Below are 18753 nucleotides of genomic sequence, written 5' to 3'. Positions count from 1 at the left end.
ACATGAACTCATTACAAGGATAACTGCTAAGAATGTGAATGGCAAAGGTTTCCTACCCAAAAGGAAGATCTTGCCACAAAATTGTAGTGTTTTGGCATCACTGGGGGAACATATGCAAGCCCCCTTTGTAACAGAACAGCTTCTCACCACGCTGAATCTTTATGTAATACACATTGTTCTCTGCCTTACAATTTGTCATACTTTCCTGATCCATATATTTTGTCAACTGCTGAGTTTAAATTAACTCAGTCACACTGTAAACAGACAAGGATGACTTGCATGATCAATGGGATATTGGAAAAACTTATTTACGCAGCATAAACAAATACAGTATTTCTATACTCTTCTGTCTCCATTAGAGGCAGTTTTCCATTAGACTTAGAAACCTGTAACGGAAATTTTTCATTTACCTAAACTCTGATATATGCACACACATATACGTGTGTGTGTGCGCATGTGCCTGCATGAACTATGAAAATCTCATTTATCATGTAATTTATGCAATATATACAATGTACTTTCAAATCTATACCAAGCTATATTACATTTCAGTTGTAAAGATATATTCAGATAACAGGAAAAAAAAATCACCAAGTTTTTCAAGATCTGTATATATTTGCCTCCCAAAGAAAATCATATGATTAAGCAGCATTGTACCTATGTAAAAGTGATCTGTTTTTACTTTCTACTACAAGAAATGGAGCCAGTATTTCAAGCAACACTACAAGTTGTTACGTCTGCTCTTTAAATGAAATTGTTTATTTACCTCTCACCAATATGCTTTCCTGTTCAGGCTCTTCTTGAATGTTTTCATTTACTGTCTCATTCAATAATAACTTTCCATTTGTTTGTGGCTGAAATTGTTTATTTTGTACTTCACATGCTTTCAGACCTTCATAAAGTGCCACTGTACGATGCTGTATTTGTGAATCTGACTTCTGTGTACAGGAGGTCAAAGGCACAATTCCTAATGATCTAGATGATCTTAATAGAACAGGCAGACGGGATTTCCTAGGCAGGCATGTAGAATCAGTCTGAAAAAAAGCATGGAATAAACTATGGGGCTGGTAGCCAGTACACATTCAGGTAAAGGAAGTATAAACAAGCAACCCAGAAAGAAACAAAAATAAAAATTTTCCAGTAAAATCAGTCAGCTGTCATATTACATAGTTCTGAAAATTAGATTACAATACCCTTGCACATGGAAAACAAACATTCACAGAGAAAAATAAGTTATCCCACTGGTTCAATTTTCTGGGAGTAAATAAATGCTGTTTATGTATCCACAGCGACACAGTGTATGGCTTCCAGCCCATGAACCGAGACAACAAATTCACCACCTAATAGGAAAGGCTTTAATCAGTAGGTGTATCAGTCAAGCCTGAATTTGTATGTGCCTCAGAAAAATATTTTCTTACCCAGACTGACTTTTCTAACCGGTACTTCCCGCTCTCATGAGTTATATCATAAATGTTTAAGAGCCTGGTAGCTTTTTTATTATTATTCTTGAATGAGGATCCTCTTATCTCTTCACAAACTCCTGAATATATTTACCTTGCTTCCAACAGTCCTTACTTCCTACCTGCCCTCCTTAATATCTCTGAGCAAATCAATACTGCTTTGCATCAACCACAAAGGAAATTTTTTCTATCATAGAAAAGTTCATAAAGAATAAGAATAGCTTCTTCACCCATATACTCTATGCGTTGCTTCTACAGGTTTCCAATTTCCTACTGCAATCACAGAAGCACAGAGCAGTTGAGGTGGGCAGGGACCTCTGAAGACCACCTGGTCCAACCCCTGCTAGACCAGGGTCAGCTGAAGCAGGTTGCTCAGGGTCATGTCAACAGATTTTGAATCTCTCCAAGGATGAAGACTCCACAGCCTCTCTGGGCAACTGGTTCCASTGTTCATCCACCTCACAGTGAGGAAGTGTTTTCTTATGTTCAGGTGGAACTGCCTGTGTAATGGACAGTCCATCACTGGAGCTGGAGGGAGAAGTTAAATTTCTCGGTGGTAATTAGCACATTTTAGCCTCTCACCTTCTGAGGATTTCACATAAAATAAATGTGTCTGTGTTTAAACCACACAGTATAAAATAGTGCTGTCTCCAAAAACAGAAAAAGCATGCTATATGTTGATGGGAGTTATGAAATTGTGTGTAATGATAATAAAAATCAATAATGGCATGTTCAAATAGATTTCATTTGCTCCTCCGCTGTTCATTTGCTCCACCAATGTCATAAGTCCCATAATTTCTTTTACCACCCAATGTATCCTGAAATACTTTCCACATTCATTTCTTAGCAATTATAGTCTTTACACAAATAATAAAATAGCAAGTTCCATTTGCCTAATGACATACTCAATTCCTTTTGTACATACAGGAATACARTATCATTTTGGAGGCTGAAAAATAAATGCAGTTGGGATGAACTTCCTCCTAGTTTTACTAAGATGCATTAATAATGTTGAAAAATTTCCAGCTCTCTTACGACTGGTGTACAAACATACATGTTTTCCAGATTACACAAAGTCGACTTCAGCCAGCTATCTAAGATTATTTATAATAGCCATTTGGAAATAAAATTGACTGCATTATTGCAAACAAGAAGGCAACCAGACGATCGCATTGAAGTTGCAATGGGTAAAACTAGAGACCAATCTGGAAAATAATGAATTAAAAAGGGTATACTGAACCTTAAGAAAACAGTGAAAAACAAAAGGACAGGTGTGACTTTTTGTTTTCAAGTTCAAAAAAAAAAAAAGAAGCCGCCTAACGTTTGCGGAAACAACTCTAAATACTGCTTGCTGAAGGGCAGCGAGGCCTTTTTTTTCCTTCAGAGAGGCTGCCCTTCATTCCCGAGCTTCAGTCATCAGGATGGTAAACCAGCAAACCACAGACATCATTAAGCAAGCCATTGCCGATAGACATTCAGTAATAGGCCAGGCAGAACTTCAAATCTCTGCTCTTCCAYCCCCTCTTTGCTACCTGCATTTATTCTTCCTGACTCGCAACCCCCTCATCTTCTCACGTGTTCCTGAATCAGCTGCCCAGATAGCACTGGAGCAAACAGATCAGGCAGCCCATCCTTTCCCATCTTAGGAGGACCCAATCAGACCAGCCAAGGCATCCCAAAGGTGCAGCTGCAACTACCACAGCCAACCTGCTGAACATGACTGACCAAATACCTCGTATCCTAAGAACATTAACAAAACCCGTTTTTCCATTATTGTCTTCTTTCCTCCTCAAAAATCATTTTTTTTTAAAAAAAGGTAGAAAATTTACTGCCAATAGGGAGGCTTAAAAGACTAAGAATTTAACTGAGTATCTGCTACCAAGCAAACATACTCTGACAGSTTTTGATTACATGTAAACTGATTGGTGAAGAAATTGTTTTTGTGAGCTAAGTTGTTTTTTGTTGTTGTTTGGTTGGGGTTTTTTTTGGTATCATCATAACCAATTCCTAAGCCTTGGCGTGAGTTTTACTTCCTTCTGTAAAATGAATCGAACAAGGATGAGCCAGAAAAAAAAAAAAAGAAAAGAAAAAGAAAAAAAAAAGAGTTGCTAATGATTGCTAGCTCACAGAAATCTCTTGATCACTAACGTCATGGAAGCCATTCTCTGCAAAAGGTACTACAACATTCTCTATTAGCATTGCACAAAAATCAAAAGCAACTGTTTCCCTTGTCCGCTCTACAAGAGCTAAGATCTTCAAAGAGTTTTCAGCTTAGCTTCTAAAATTGCTCTTGAAACAATACACGCGAACACTTCAGTAGACACTATTTTTCTATCTCTTTGGGATCACAGACCGTCTGTATATAAAACTAAGGCTTGAAAACTTAACTGGCACAAGCAAATTAAGTCTGTACTCACAAAACAGACTCTGTGCACTTAGTTTCCAATACAAATACGAAGAACAGCACCCACACTTGCACGGAATACTGTTGATCATACTTCTACAACACAACAATGAGATGTTAATAAAGGCAAAGAATTAAAATTCAAGTTTGTTGAACTCTACTGCTAACTCTTCAGCAGCATCCTGTGAGACATTATGCAAGTCTTCAAATTTCTAGACCTCAATKGCCATTTAGACTTAATAATGGTATCGATTCAGAATGCTCAGATTCTGCATTTTCTGAGCATCTATACACAGATACAAGGCAGTAAAGAATCAGGTCATTAGGCTATGATTTATCCTCTTTCCAATAGCTATAATATTTACCAGTATTTAGTCCCAGTGAGGATTGAAATGCARCTAATTAATGTTCTAAGGCATACTGAAGTATGGGATGAAAAGCTCTGAACATTAAGAACAATTATCCAAATATATTTGACACAAATCTGTTCTTCTAATTTTAAAAATTACACAAAAGCAAGATTTAATATTAGAAATGAAACAAATTTTTCTCCTCTGTACATCTATCCCCTAAGTACTAAAAAGAGAATCTTAAATAAACTTACTTCATTTGTTCTACTTGCAGAAAAAAGTCTTTCATGCTGCTCACCCTTCTTATATACATTTTCTTGCCGATGTTCTTTTTCTGCATTTAATCTTGAATATTTTGTATTTTCTTCTGAGGCTCCTTTTTTGCCTTCATGTTTCAATCTCATGACATTACCCTCTAAACTCGTTGTTTGTGTAGCTGCAGCTTTCAATTCCACTTKCAACAACTCAACATCCGTATTAATCTGTGGAGCTGTATCTGGATAAAGCTTCCGTTTCCCATCAAAAGTTGTTTTCAATTCTACTTGCTGCTTTAAGAATTTATTGACCTGCTTGAAATGTTTGAGTTCGGTTCTTAGTTGAATAATCATTTGCCTAAGATCTTTTTCATCCTTTTTCTCTATGTCTTCACTTGAACATTCTTGCTCAGTTGTGTTCAGATGATCTAACAGTTCATTTACAATTTTCATTTGTTCTTGCCTGCTATACTCAGGAAGGAGGAAAGAAAAGGCATGAGTTTTGATTTTTATTAAAGCAAACAAGGACACATTCTAAAAAACACTTTTGCGGTGTCTTGACATACTTGAAATTCCTAGGAGATTCTATTTAACACACTAATCAATTAGACCAGAGTTTTGGAAACCTTTTCACAGCACGAGCTGTATTATAAATTATCTCATCAGTGCTTTTTTCCTGTTCATAACCATATGTGCTCTACAGCCCCTACTCCCATTCATGAACAGACAGTAAATCTCTGACAACTAAATCAAGTGCTTACATAGTATAGCAATAACAAGAATAGGAATGGGTTTTCAAAARAAAGCTTAGTCACTGATTTAACTACCTTAAAAACAAAATTCTATAGAAAACACAGGAGACTCTAGATGCTGAGTTCTTCTGAAAATCTGTGCTTTCATGTATTTCTAATACAATGTGGAAGTTGGAAACTGAGAAAGTAGTCTGCAGAAGCARCTCACTAGAGACCAAACTGCCCTCAGATAACCAGTGGTCTGTGGACAACAGTCTGGAAATCAGTGTCTTAAATGAAACAGAAGCTAAAAGACCAGAAATTAAAACATAAGCAAGTTTTCAAATTCCACAGATGACTTCATGTGTCCAGTAAGAGTTGTTTGTGCCATTAAACCTATAAACTGGCATTTAACACAAATGCATTTATATAGCTAGCCCTTGAAATAGTAGATGCTAACAAGGCTTTTTATGCATTTTTATGGCATTTAATGCCATTAATGAGAATTAAGTTACCCAACAGCACAAGCTCATCATCAGTCAATCTAGTCATTTATACTTAAACACAGAAAAGATGATGAGTGTTGGAATGACGGTGCTAAAGTTGATGTGCTAGAATCACTCATTAACAGACTTTTAAGTAAAGTCAACAAATAAAACAACATTATATATGCATTTTCTGAGAGAATAATATCTCCTCATTTACCACTAACTAGTGCTTTGACGACTTCATGCCTCTTGGAGAGTTTTAAAATAGTAATGTACAAATACAGAATTAGTTGAGTAAAGTCAACTGCCATATATGTTGAACACAGAAGACAGGATTTGACTTGTGTGACAGTCTGCTAATAGCATTGCTGTGTGCACTATGTATGGAAGCCATTCCCATAGCTCTCCAGAAACCACTGTAGCTAGCTGAAGGAACAATACCAAGGGGCATTGAAAGAAGTCCCCTTATACTGTACACAGTTATCACAATCTGGAGAGAAGTAGAAATGGAAAAATGAGAGTGAACTCCAGCAAAGCAACGATTCAGTATTATCAGCCAGGAGATTAGGTGGTTTAAGCACGAAATTGGAGGAAAAARATGTGTAATGTCTCTATCGGCCTTTTCTTCCTTGGCATTGCCCTGTTTCTAAGGGAATAGGTGGTGCAGCTGGGAATTGATTAAGCCATAGTGCAACACCCACACACAGAGCTTTGTTACACTAAGGCTTATACACAAATATTTTTTACTACATAAAAATTGATCAGAGTACTTACAACATGGGTCATCTCAGCACAGACTCAGAAGGGGTTACACTGAAATAACCAATCAGTCAATGATGTGCATGTCCCCAACTCCCTAAATTGCTGACTGAGAGCAAACCTCTGCCCAGGAAGGTCAGATTGAGGGACGGAGGCCACAAAGTTTACCAGTGATGTCCACTCAAAATTAACACTGTAGAATAGTCACTGTTAACTCCTATTCCTCCATTCTCAGTTGCATACACATATCCTTTCCACAGCAGTAGCATCCCCCACACGCACACCATTTACTGGCCTGTGCTTTTGGACATTATAATATTTAAATAAAAAAAATCAATACCACATATTATCATTTTAGCCTTTTAACATTGCTAATCCCCACACTGAGAACGATCAGTTCTTACAGTAAAGCTCTGTATACCAATATCTTTGGAGAGTTTTTTCTTGTAAGGATTTCTCATAAGGATTTCTACTGATAGTATGTTTCCTAATTACTTAATTGCATGATAGACTAAAATGGCTCTGAAGGCACCCTGCCAATCTCTCAGGTAAATTAGACAGTGCCATTATCTAAATTCACTTTAGCAAAATTACTTTATTCTCTTCTCAAATAGAAATACTGTCAAAAGCAGTGCATATCCCTCATGCTTACCTGGATTCAAGTGCAGATGTTCTATTTTCTCTTAAAAGAGATGCGAGTAAGTTTTTCTCTTCTGTTTCATGTTCACTCATCTCTATTCTGACAAAGTATTTGCCAGCTGCATCGTGTTCAAACTGAGGTTTATTTAGATTCCTATAATGTCTATCTTTGCAGAAACTCTCTGAACAGCCTGATGGAGYTATCTGTTAAAAAATTGCAAATATTTTCTTACTAGTCAGGTATGTTCTGTTATATTCAGCGCTCTAATCTTTCTGTAATCGGGTTTTGTCTGATGGCCAAGCATATATAGACATTTCACTTCCTATTTATTAATACAAAAATAATGAACATTTATTTGATATGGTTAACTCATAGTGATCATTCGTTTATTAGTAAGTAGCTTTCTCTGAAGATATTTACCTGTGAACACTCTCCCAGGTATGAAGTTTCTGGAATGTTGTCTGCAAATTGCAGCTAATTTTTTTCTTAGTTCATGTTTGAATCAYCTGTCTTTAGAGAACTATATTCTTTCCTGGAATCTCCACATCCAAGCCCTGACGATAAGAACAGGATGTGTCTCAAAGTATTTAAAAATGCCAACTTTTTCCATGTTAAACTGGAGAGCTGCCCTAGGAAGTTTCTACATGCGTCATCTCCAGTATTTCAATCCTCATTTGAATCAATGAAAGTCTTCTGTATCAATTACATTAGAACTTAAACTAGGCCCATTTGAATAGTTTACTCAGCAGCCATTAGCAATGATAGATTAAGATAAGTAAAAATCAGACGGATCTTTATATTGTATCATTTACCTGTTTATCCAGATCATGAGGACAATCCTTGAGTCCCTTGACAAATACTTCAGGGCATACCTTCTAAATGGAAACACAGAAGTTAAAAAATTTCAAAGAACATCATTATTCTTTAATACTATTAAGTAAAATGTGCCATTAGTATATTACCACTTTTAAACAATGATTGAGATTGAGATATTCAATTTTAATTGTGTTTTATGATATTCTGAGGCTACTTGCAATCTGAATTATTTTATGATTCTATGATACTTCATGATACATTACTTGTGAATGATAAGATTATGTAGACTTCTTTAACAAGCTATCATTACATTAAGTATTTCAACCATGAAGAAGAATTTACAATAATTCTTTATCACTGATAGCAGCAAGTGAATCTTATACAATTTGTACCATAGGCCTGACTGCAACAGAAGCTGAAGATTAGTGTGTGAGTGAGTGAGAGAGTAAATATATACAATTTCAAGGGATTTTCTATTAGCCCCATTAAGGAAGTCTGTGAATCCTAGAGCAGGAAAAATAATGAACTGCGTAGAAGCTCTCCTAACTGGAAAACTCTAGCMGAAGAAAAATATAGGGAAAAGCTTTCAGAAACTCTTTATGATAACAGTTAGTTGAAAGCAAAAATCAGATAGGAAGAAGAGCTTTGTTTGTGAAAAACTGTGTTCTAAGAAAATGAGAATTTGTAAAAGCTATACAGTGAAAAGAAATCACTCTGTAACGTAACATACCCAGAGTATTAAACATGGTGGTAAAAACATTTTATAATTATTTTGAAACAGTCCTACCTCACTGATCCTCTCAGAAGATTGACTGTTCTGCATCTTCCCATCACTGTCACCATCCTCAGTCTGCATCACAATCCTTTCTGTTTTTTCAAGAAACTATACAAAGTATGGAATGATGTGAAAATGTAGCACAAAAAAAATACTGTGATATGAAACATGCATAAATAAGTCAGTGACATGTCTTAAAAGAAAAATAAAAAATGCCTGTAATACAAAGTAATAAACACTGAATTAGATTTCTCCAATAAGATCAAAGGAAATTAATATAAAACCAGGAGTGATTCATATTAAATACGGTAAAACCAAATTGTACACATTCCTTCTTTTTTAACTCTTTCCTCTTGCTTCTCACATTTTACAAAACAAAGCGTTAAATCATTTCTACTAAGGGACTTCCATCCTCAAGACACGGTCTCATGATGGATGCCTACTTTATTTTCCCATTTTCAGAATTTATTTTCATATCTCACACATTTTAGCTCTTCTACAGCATCCAAGAAGTAAATATTTTCTAAAGAAAGCACATTTAGCCTACTATACAGTGAAGAGATTTACTGTCACGCTGAAGGTTACATTCTGCTTTGTCTTGTCTAAATTTACCATAGGAAAGGAAATGGTGCCAAATCATCTTTTTTCCTTATTTGTTACAGAACCCAGTCCATCTCCTATCACTAATATTTCCTGCACAAAGGAGAGGAGGAAGATAGAGCTCTTTTAGTAGCAGAACTCTTAAGTTTCTGACAACAGCACAACTGAAAGCAAGACCAGAATCCCCTTTGCTTAATGTTACCTCTCTGCGACAGAACTGAAAGCAAGGGATGAGACGTACATGTTCCTAGTTTTGGAAGCAAAGACCTCTGCTGCTTGAGCTTCATTTACACACAGATCATGGGGAGTATTTGTACCTCTCACACGACTTGCCTCCTTTTCTCAGTTTGCTTCTGGCAACCGAGGACATAATTTAACCTTTGCCTATACTTATTTAATACCCGTGATAAGAAAACTTCTTATTTACAAAGAATTATTATTATTATCTCCAGTAGTCATATGCTGGCAAAGCCTCTCAGATAACAACTTAACAATGACGAAAGTCATTCTTAAGTCTTCTCGGTTTTGCTCAGATACAACTAAGTATATAGTCAATGAAGAAACATGCACATAGTTTACTGATACCCTGGTTACATTCTGGTGGCGTACAAAGAGAGGCTGGTGGTTTAGGGGGAGTCCATATATGCCTTGTAGTATGTCTTTTTGCAATGCATAAYATTTTAGGAACGTGTTGATTGTAAACTGAAGAAAAGGTTCCCAAACTGCTGCTGATCTGAGTCACAGCATAAATCCAACCATACAGGCAGGTGCTACTTATCAAGCTGAGAGAAAGGAGTAAGTATTGTGTGACAGTTCTGGGAGTTAGGGAAGGCCAGAGCACGGAATCGGGGTTCCCGTGTGCCAGCATGCAGTAAAAAACAAGAGAGAGGGAGAAGGCATGAGACTGCATAAAGGCAAACGAAASCACCGCACAGGCAGGCCTCTATATCACCACAGATGGCATCCAAACAACTAAATTTAGGAATCTCTGAAATAGAATTTCAGCTAGACTGGACATTTATATCATCTTGTTTTACAGCAACATTTCTTTATCTAATAGAAGAAGATAGTTGTTAAAGATCTCTGCTACTAGAATCTCCTTAATAGCAGAAACGCGTAAGCATGATGGTAAATATCAAAGATGCTATGCCTAATATATCTAAACCATAGATAGGACATGGCACTGGCACAGTGTATTCAAGCTTGCATTAGATAAAATTTTTAGTTTTAAAGCACTAATGGCAGTAATATACCACTGTTGTGTAAAACACTAATATTTTGGCTGACTTAGGCTAAAGAAAAATTACCCTAAGACAAAATCTTGAGCATAGTTACAGAAAAAGCTGTAAATTGAGATTATAGGTACAGAGAGTCTCAGATGACGCATGGGAAGGAAAGAAACTGGTGTCTGGAGGTCACTGATGTGATATTTATACCTTTGACGGATATACAGTGCAGTGCTAAAACTTACAACATGAAAAGAGAAACCTGCTTCCCCRGTATCACATGCTGGAAAGTCTTAGCTCACAGCATGTTAACCCAATTGCAGACAGCCAGAATTCTGCAGGGAGTATTATTTTTACTTCCCAAGAACACTGGGAGAATCCACTGTACCCGTGGATTGGTTGGGTTTTTTTTGTTTTTTTTAATTGAGCATGCATAAAATGCATATGCAGGTATGCATACATATTTGTACATATATACRAAAAAATGAGAAAAGCTATTTCATCTTCCAATCTCTAGCAGTATTAACAACTCCAAAGATTTTATACGTGAATTTTAAAATGCAGAAACAGTTTGGTGCAGCATGCTAATATATTTGACTTTTAGTATTAGAAATGTATTTTCAAAACTAGCTTATGACTCATGTTTGAATTCTTTTTCTGTTTTCACTCAGAACTTGGTTTTCTAGGGCAACACAAAGTAAAGATAATCTGAAAGCTGGAAGACAACATGGATAGGACTGTGGTACATGGCAAGGATATGCATGACAAAAGAATATAATTTGGCTGTAACCACTGGACTTCAAAGGCACCACACTTACTCACATTTTTTTAGGTAGAAAAGAAAGAAAAATATTAGCTATTATAAAAAAAAAAGGTTTAAAATTCAACATGAAGCTTCGGGTCAAGCGTTACCTTTGTGTATTAAAATTAAGCTTATTTGTGAATATAACATATCTACTCAATGCAACCATTTTTTATGACTCAACTTTTTCTCCTGGGCCAGTATTCAGCCTAATAAGTGATGTTTCTTAAAATGAAACTGTTACATAAGACTGACGAATTATACTACGCTATTACAGCAACTGACTGCAGTTCGAATCTTATGGTCCTAAGTCTGAGGGACAGAAAAGAAACTTTCTGTACTCCAAGGAACACAGTCTAATGTTCAACAAAATATTAAAAGAAAATAAGTGGCTTAAGGCCAGAAAAAAGTGTTCCGAGAATAAGCTGCCTGTTTAAAATACTTCCTTGGAGACTGAAAACCTTGAGAATGTTTTTCCTAAATGAACCATTGATATGCTTGGTTTGCAAAGATCCCTGGAGCCCTGAAGCACTGAAATCAGTGAGGCTGCTTCTCTCAGAGAAAGCAGATGTTCAGAGGACAGCACAAAAACAACCTTTCTCTCTCCTCCTCCTTCCTCCCTCCCAACCTGCAGCCAAGATATAGACTACTAAGGGCTGTCAGACCTTTGGGAGATGCCTCGCAGAGGAACTAACGTGAAGGCTTATCTGATTTGCACTCCAATTCCATGAAGGAAAAGAAAGATGGGCTCATTTTAAGGACCTGAGAAGGAGATGTCTTTCTATGTCTGCTCAAATTCCTCTTCTAGCATATGAATTAATGTCACCTCAGCACTACCTGCCAAATTCTAGCCCAAAATACACACAAAATTAGAACTCAGTCTTTTTCACACTGGTTATTTGCATAAAAAATACACTGTTTCACAACCCCACAGCCCAGAAACTACATTGCCATTTATTGACAAAACTGATAAAAATGATCCCTTTTAAACTAAAAGCATTTAAACTCAAATCACTTAATTTTTGAACTCCATAGTTCTAAAATCATTCTGGCACAGGTTTAAAAACCATATTTTACTTTTCTCCTTCCTTTAGGAGAAGCTTGAGTTTTTTACATATGGATCATTTCACCAGCTTCATTCTCGATTATTCTAAAGCTAATCGCATGTAGACAACTACAAGCACGTAGCCTATGTGTTCTTTTCCTGCTGAGACAAATGCAGGAGGACACAATGTCTTGTCATGATATTCTTAGGACAGGACACCAATTCCTTCGGTATTAAATATCAAATCAGTAGAGGTACAGCACCCTCTGCAGGATGACAAGGTAAATTACTAGGAATAACAGTATATGGAGAAGTGCATGCACTCCAAAACAAACTGCCCACCAGCTTTTCAATGCAAATCTACTCTAATAACTTGTAAATTTATTATTTTAATAAATTTAAATCATAGTTTAAATTAAGAAATTTAAATAAGTTTAAATCAACCTTTAGGGGTGGCACGGACATGCTTTTACGTGAGCCAAAGTGCTACTCTTTCTTGTTTGGCCATTGTGAGCCCTAACTCTTTCGGGGAGGTAGGAGGAGAAGTGTGCAGAGGAGGTATGACTTAAACTCTTGCAGAACTGGACATAGCATGAAAATGACTCCCGAACAGAAGACAAGCAGATATTCAGTAATAGCTAAAATCTTATGGAAGACTTTGTAAAATAAACTCCTTCCTCCCATTTCAGTTTACAAAACAAATACATCACAAACMCAATTAATATTTTAATGTGAATATGTTTACCTTAAATTCAACTAAAAACATCACTGAACATTTACATTGAGTCTGATTCTCTGTTGTGAAAACCTCTTAGTCATTTACATCGTTAATTTTAAAAATTACTATAAGGAATTAGCAATCTAAGCTCTGAGGGTTTTACATACTCTGCATTGGTGTGAATCATTCCACAAAGWATATTAGAAATGATGGTCAGATCAAAACTATCACAAAAAACATACCTCACTCCAGTTTAATATTTTTAGCGCTTCCTTCCCTTGCGAATCTGTTGTAGAAAGTTCAAGTTGTTTTTTCTTAAGCTCTTGATTAATTGTTTGCAGATCCTTAACCATCAAAAGAAGATCAGTAACCTAAATAAGCAAAGAAAAAACAATGRAAACTAGTAAAATCCATCCTAGCATGAAAAAAAGGGTGATATATAAATCTCTAGGTAAATATAGAACTTGGAAAGACTTGGAAAGTTTAGTCTTTTTCATAGTATTCTTCTAATGTTACCCTATATGCTCATGAGACAATCTCTCTATATATGAAAACATGATCATATATTTGGGAGTTAGCATTCAAGAATTTTGAACTTGAGTGACCGTAGTTTCAGTCTTCTTATTAAGTTGAGGTGTCAAGTTTCGTTATTCAGTAGCAAGAAGAAACTTCAGGGCACCTCACACAAATAGGCTGATTTGAGAAGAAACAGTCTGCTGCAAGGAAATATTCATTACAGGGATGAAGTAACATTCAAAAACATTTTGTCCTTGTATCTGCAACTCCCTTTACAAGCTGCTATCACTCTGTGGAGTTTCACAGACATAAAATATGTACCAGAGTAGAGAAACATGAGTAAGGCTCTTGAGCAGTCATTAACGTCCCAGACTAACGTAGTAAAACAAGAAAGCAATGTTTGCAGAGTTGGTAAAACGTTTTTATTACATTAATTAATATATTCGGAAAAAATAGAGCAGCTTTCAGGCATACAAACCCTTTTTCAGTTAAGAAATGGTTTATTGACTTCTTTTGCTACAGAGCATCCCTGAAACCACTAAAGGGAATAAATTTAGAGGTAAAAGTGGCATTGGCCAAGCATGGGACTGAGACAAAAATCAAGGAGGGGAGGTGTTTGGGTTTTGTTGTTGTTGTTGTTGTTTTTAACGACACCTGTTTGGTGTAAGGCAGACTGATCTTTCCTTAAAATTATCCATCTCTGGATCCAACACCTGTCTGCAATTGAGCTGGCCATGAAAATGAATCAGAGGTCAATGCACAGGATGATGAATCAGGAGAAAGAGTTTCTGAACTCCAGTGCTGATCTACTGCATGACAATAGTCTGCTCATTTAATTTCTGTAGTTTCAATTCTCCTTCTGTAGAATAGTGATAATATTAATATACCTCAGGGGTATTTTATAACATAACACACTTATCAAAAGATCTGTAAATCCTGAGATGAGGTATGCTGTACAGAAGTATAAATTATACTTACCACTACCACTTTCGTGATTGATAGAGGGCCATGAAATATGCTTTTTAGGTTACTTAATGCAAAAACTTTTATTTGGAGTTGGTATGCTTCATGATGACTGAAATATGTTATTGGGTATGAAACCTGAATCCTGATATCTAACAACCCTAAAAATTTTGCAGCAATCCAGTTTTCTTTCAGTTGACTCTGAAACTTGTGTTGTAACAAAAAATAGTTAATAAAAAGAGGATCACAAACCAGAGACAAGAATTTCCAATCCTTTCAGAATAACCCAACTATACCTAAATAATCAAAATTTTATAAGGCACAAAATATAAATGAAGCAGAATTAGGCCATTAAAAACAGTAAAGAATAAAACAGACTAGTACCTTTTTCTTAAGCTCTTCAAGAGACAGATGGTCTATCTGCAGGCCTAAATGATCTTGCTCTCCTAAACAAATGCTCATATAAGATGTTTGATCTCCACAAAAAGACAGCGTTTCATCTGTCAAAATAACCAAGAATAAGAACTGCTTCAGAAACTCTATTTGCAGCAAAACACAGTATAAAACGCAAAGACAAAACTTTTCAAATRAGTGCATACTAGTAAGTCTAGGAGGGAAGCCAGTTAAAATTTTCATTCCCCCAAATAAGCTTTCTGTTTGGTTGAAAATAACTTTGTCCTAATGTTTCTTTGCATTTCTGACACCCAGACATGCCTTATATCCTGAGGTTATCAGCACGAACTGTGAATGTAATTCTGAATTATAATTTGCACATTTAGCATTGCAATTAGAAATGTTTTTTAGGAAGAAGAAATAAGGCATGAATATTTATTCTGGTTTAGCCATATTTTCATGAACATGAACTCAAAGTCTCAGGGAGAAGAGTCAGGTTAGACAAAGTTACTGACTTTATTTTCCTTCTGGGTCAAAAGACTGTATTTGTTGAATAAAAAATAGCTACTTATTATCCTTTATAACAATATGAATGACTTGTTACTTTTTTTAATAAGCATCTGTTCATTTACAGTTTGGATAGCAATTAATTCCCTAAATATATCTCATTAGGTAAGGAGAAAGCATATTGGAACAAAGAAGAGAGATCCAAATTCTACTCCCAACTCTGACACTAATCCCACTGCAGCTGCAAAGCCGAAAGCTTCACAAACGATGAATAATCTTCAGAGCCTCCATTCCTAGGTGCCTCACCCACAACCTAAGTACCCCTGAGAACTGGACCCAGGAATATTCACAAGTCGCTTTCGCTTCCCCTAGCTGTTCATCATCTCTGTGCTTTTGWGGTTGGAAATTCTGAAATAGAAGGAGCCTACTTTCTGTCATTTGTCATCCCGGTAAAGGGAGTGATGCTAAAATTGAAAATATAAGTTGAAAGAGGTAGGCAAACAGGTTTTTTTACTATTATACCTTTGCTAGAAAAGAAAACRGGTACATCGGCATAAATGCAGAATACCACCTTTAATGATGTCCACTTAAATTCTGCTTTTCCACATCTAAGTATATCCTAAAAACACCTCTAAAGAAATATAAAGAAGCTAAAAGGTAAATTATATTTAAAAGTGCTATTATTTCTGAATAAGTCACAAAATAAGAAAACTTCTGGTTATKTTTTCATTCTCTGAAAATACTTCTTTTGTTAGAAAGAGTCTAGCCATTTCCTGAGATGCAAGTTCTTCATCAAAGTATTGCAAAATAGTTAAATTCCATGGTCAGGAAGTGATCCCATGGCCACAGAGTTATTCAAAGCCAGGCATTTCTGACTTCTGCAGAAGACAGTAAACTCTATGGGTACAAAATTGTAGGCAGCTTGAAATGATCACTGGAGTAGAACTGCCATAGAATTACTAGCATCTGCTGCAGGGAAAGAGAAAAGCTGTCCCTCTGCATACGTCCTGATTGCTCAAAGACACTATTATAAATACTGCCAATGATTTTGACTATAGAAAGCAGACAAGAAGTCTTTTCACACCTTAATCTACTCTCTAATATTTCTTCTCCATCATAGCGAACTGACTGTAATAAAACCAGTCACTTTTGTGCAAAAAGAAAGGGGCTGAGGTGCACGTATATACAGACCTTGTCGGGTTTTAAAATCCTTAATTTGATCTTCTAAGACCTTCTGCAGATTCCGATTAGCTAAAATGTCTTCTTCTAGTTGTTTTCGCAACAAGGAAATGTTGTTTAGTTCTGTTTGCAAGCTATTTATACTAAAAAAAAAAGCAGAAAATCAGAAATTAAAARAAATAGATTTCAATTGAAAACATTTAGTTCTGCACCTCAGCATCTTCTATACATCCTCKTTTCCATAAAGAGCCCATTTCACACTAGCCGTCCCTCTTTTCTGTCACACAGTTTCATTATTTTCGTGCACAGAACAAACAAATCCCTATGTAGCAATATGAGATTAAACTTTTTTATATATATATATATCCCTTCCTTGCGGTTTTGAGCCATGCTGCTTGTAAGACAGCTTAACAAAATACACATATTCTACTGGCCAACTTCTGTGTAACTCTTTTTAAGGAAAATCAGAATAACTAATTTTTCAAAAGTATGCCAGGAAAATATCACTATCATATACTACTGATGGTTCTGTGTATTATTTTTCAGTTTGCAGACAGCCTGTAAAAATCATCTATTAAGACTGAATGATCTCAGTGATCTCAATGAGGGGTTAAACTCCAAAACGTACACATGACAATTTGTCAATATGAATTAATTCTGTAAGCAGCTCTTTTTCGAAGGTAGCCACTGAATGTGATTACTTGAGCATTACACACTGCCCCTCATTCCTCACATAGCTGTCCCCTATCTAGGTCTTGCCCACAAGCTTCAACAACATCTACAAGACAGGTATGAGCAGTCCACAAAAAGATTTAAGTATATGAATAAAAAATGAAATTTTAATAATATGAAATAAATTAGTTTTAATGTCAAATAAGTAACAAGGTGTTACTGAACTGATTTGTATTACTTATTTTCACATTTTTAATTCACTCAGAATGTCAGTATTTTAACATAAATTAAGCTACTGTAGAATTTCCAATCCACTGCACTGAAATGCCTGAGCATTCAGAAATCGTTCAAAAAATTCAGATCCATCTTTCAAGAGTCTACATGGGAGCACATGTCATACTTGCATAAGAATAACAGCATGCTGTAGAAACACATTAATTAAAAGCCAGCATGTATGAAAAGATTCTCAGTCTGTCTTCTGACAAGTATGCTGTTGTCAGTGTTGCTTGCACAATGAACTATTGCTTTAACCAACTCTCCCTTGCTCAAGAATATCTTCAAAAAGAGAGAGCTCCTAAATGCTTAGCAAAAAAATAAGAAGAAAAACAAAACAACACATTACTATAAGTGAAGTAAGCACATTTTCTCCTCTTCATGAATTAAAGATTTTATGAGAAAAAGCATTGATTCCCTGCTTGGAGAGACAAGAAATGTCTTGGTCCTGACATCAGGCAGGCTATTTTGAAAAATAACTATTCAGTTTGCTTAAAATAAATAATGCCTAAAAAAAGATATGTCAACAAGAAAATAGGTATTTGCCTATAATGCATTCCACAGCAGAAGGCATTTAGACGAATAAGAAGGTTAAACTTCTCTGCAAGCTTGGTTTATCAGCTCCACAGAACTTTAGGCTGAGGGTCCAAGTCTGCCTTGATGATTTAACAGCATGTCTCAGTCCACAAAACTATGGGGAGAAGAAATACAAAGACCTGCCTCCAACTTGCAGCTCTATTACTGAATCACTGTGCGTCCTCTGCAAATCGTCACACACGCTAATTCACTGTTCATCCTATAATTCCCTATCTAGAAAATAGAACTAATTGCCTTGCCTCTGCTGAAGCTAATTGCAAAACTCCTGTTACATTGATGARGCACAGTCAACTTTGGTTATATTTTGAAAGACATTCTAAAATCTGTGGAGAAAAATTGTGACATCCGTAGTAAATTATTTTATTGTTGTCATAACTATACAATCTTGACATAATCAACTTACCTACAGAATGTGTTTCAATGATAGAGGACTCTTTCTTTCTATAAAATCTCAAATCAGAACTGGCTTCTTCCTTTGTATGGTGATAGTTCAACAGAAAGCAGTGAAAACAGCCATTGCTGTTTTCCTGGAGGTAAGAAAAAATCTCCATATTCTGACCTCTATTGCTATTTCTAATGAAACAA

The 18753-nt window shown here is 35.9% G+C and overlaps 1 protein-coding gene across 3 annotated transcripts in view; it reads right to left on the bottom strand.

The window, feature by feature from the left end:
• CDK5RAP2 (CDK5 regulatory subunit associated protein 2) overlaps nucleotides 1-18753 on the bottom strand; it is an 80995-nt gene that overhangs the window by 29355 nt on the left and 32887 nt on the right. For 2 of the 3 annotated variants that reach the window (XM_085320086.1, XM_085320085.1), the window contains exons 16-23: nucleotides 16639-16769; nucleotides 14932-15047; nucleotides 13311-13439; nucleotides 8690-8785; nucleotides 7899-7961; nucleotides 7099-7289; nucleotides 4469-4934; nucleotides 767-1034 (exon numbers count right to left, since the gene is read on the bottom strand). In XM_085320086.1, coding sequence (XP_085176212.1) covers nucleotides 767-1034; nucleotides 4469-4934; nucleotides 7099-7289; nucleotides 7899-7961; nucleotides 8690-8785; nucleotides 13311-13439; nucleotides 14932-15047; nucleotides 16639-16769 — 1460 coding nt within the window. The remainder of the gene's footprint in view (nucleotides 1-766; nucleotides 1035-4468; nucleotides 4935-7098; nucleotides 7290-7898; nucleotides 7962-8689; nucleotides 8786-13310; nucleotides 13440-14931; nucleotides 15048-16638; nucleotides 16770-18753) is intronic. The other variant, XM_085320087.1, reaches the window with a different exon arrangement.

Source organism: Rhea americana, unplaced genomic scaffold (genome assembly GCF_003343005.1).
Source record: "Rhea americana isolate MKP2758 unplaced genomic scaffold, rheAme1 scaffold_61, whole genome shotgun sequence".
Taxonomy (NCBI): domain Eukaryota; kingdom Metazoa; phylum Chordata; class Aves; order Rheiformes; family Rheidae; genus Rhea; species Rhea americana.
The sequence above is the reverse complement of the archived record's forward strand: the minus strand, read 5'-3'. Positions and strand labels throughout refer to the sequence as shown.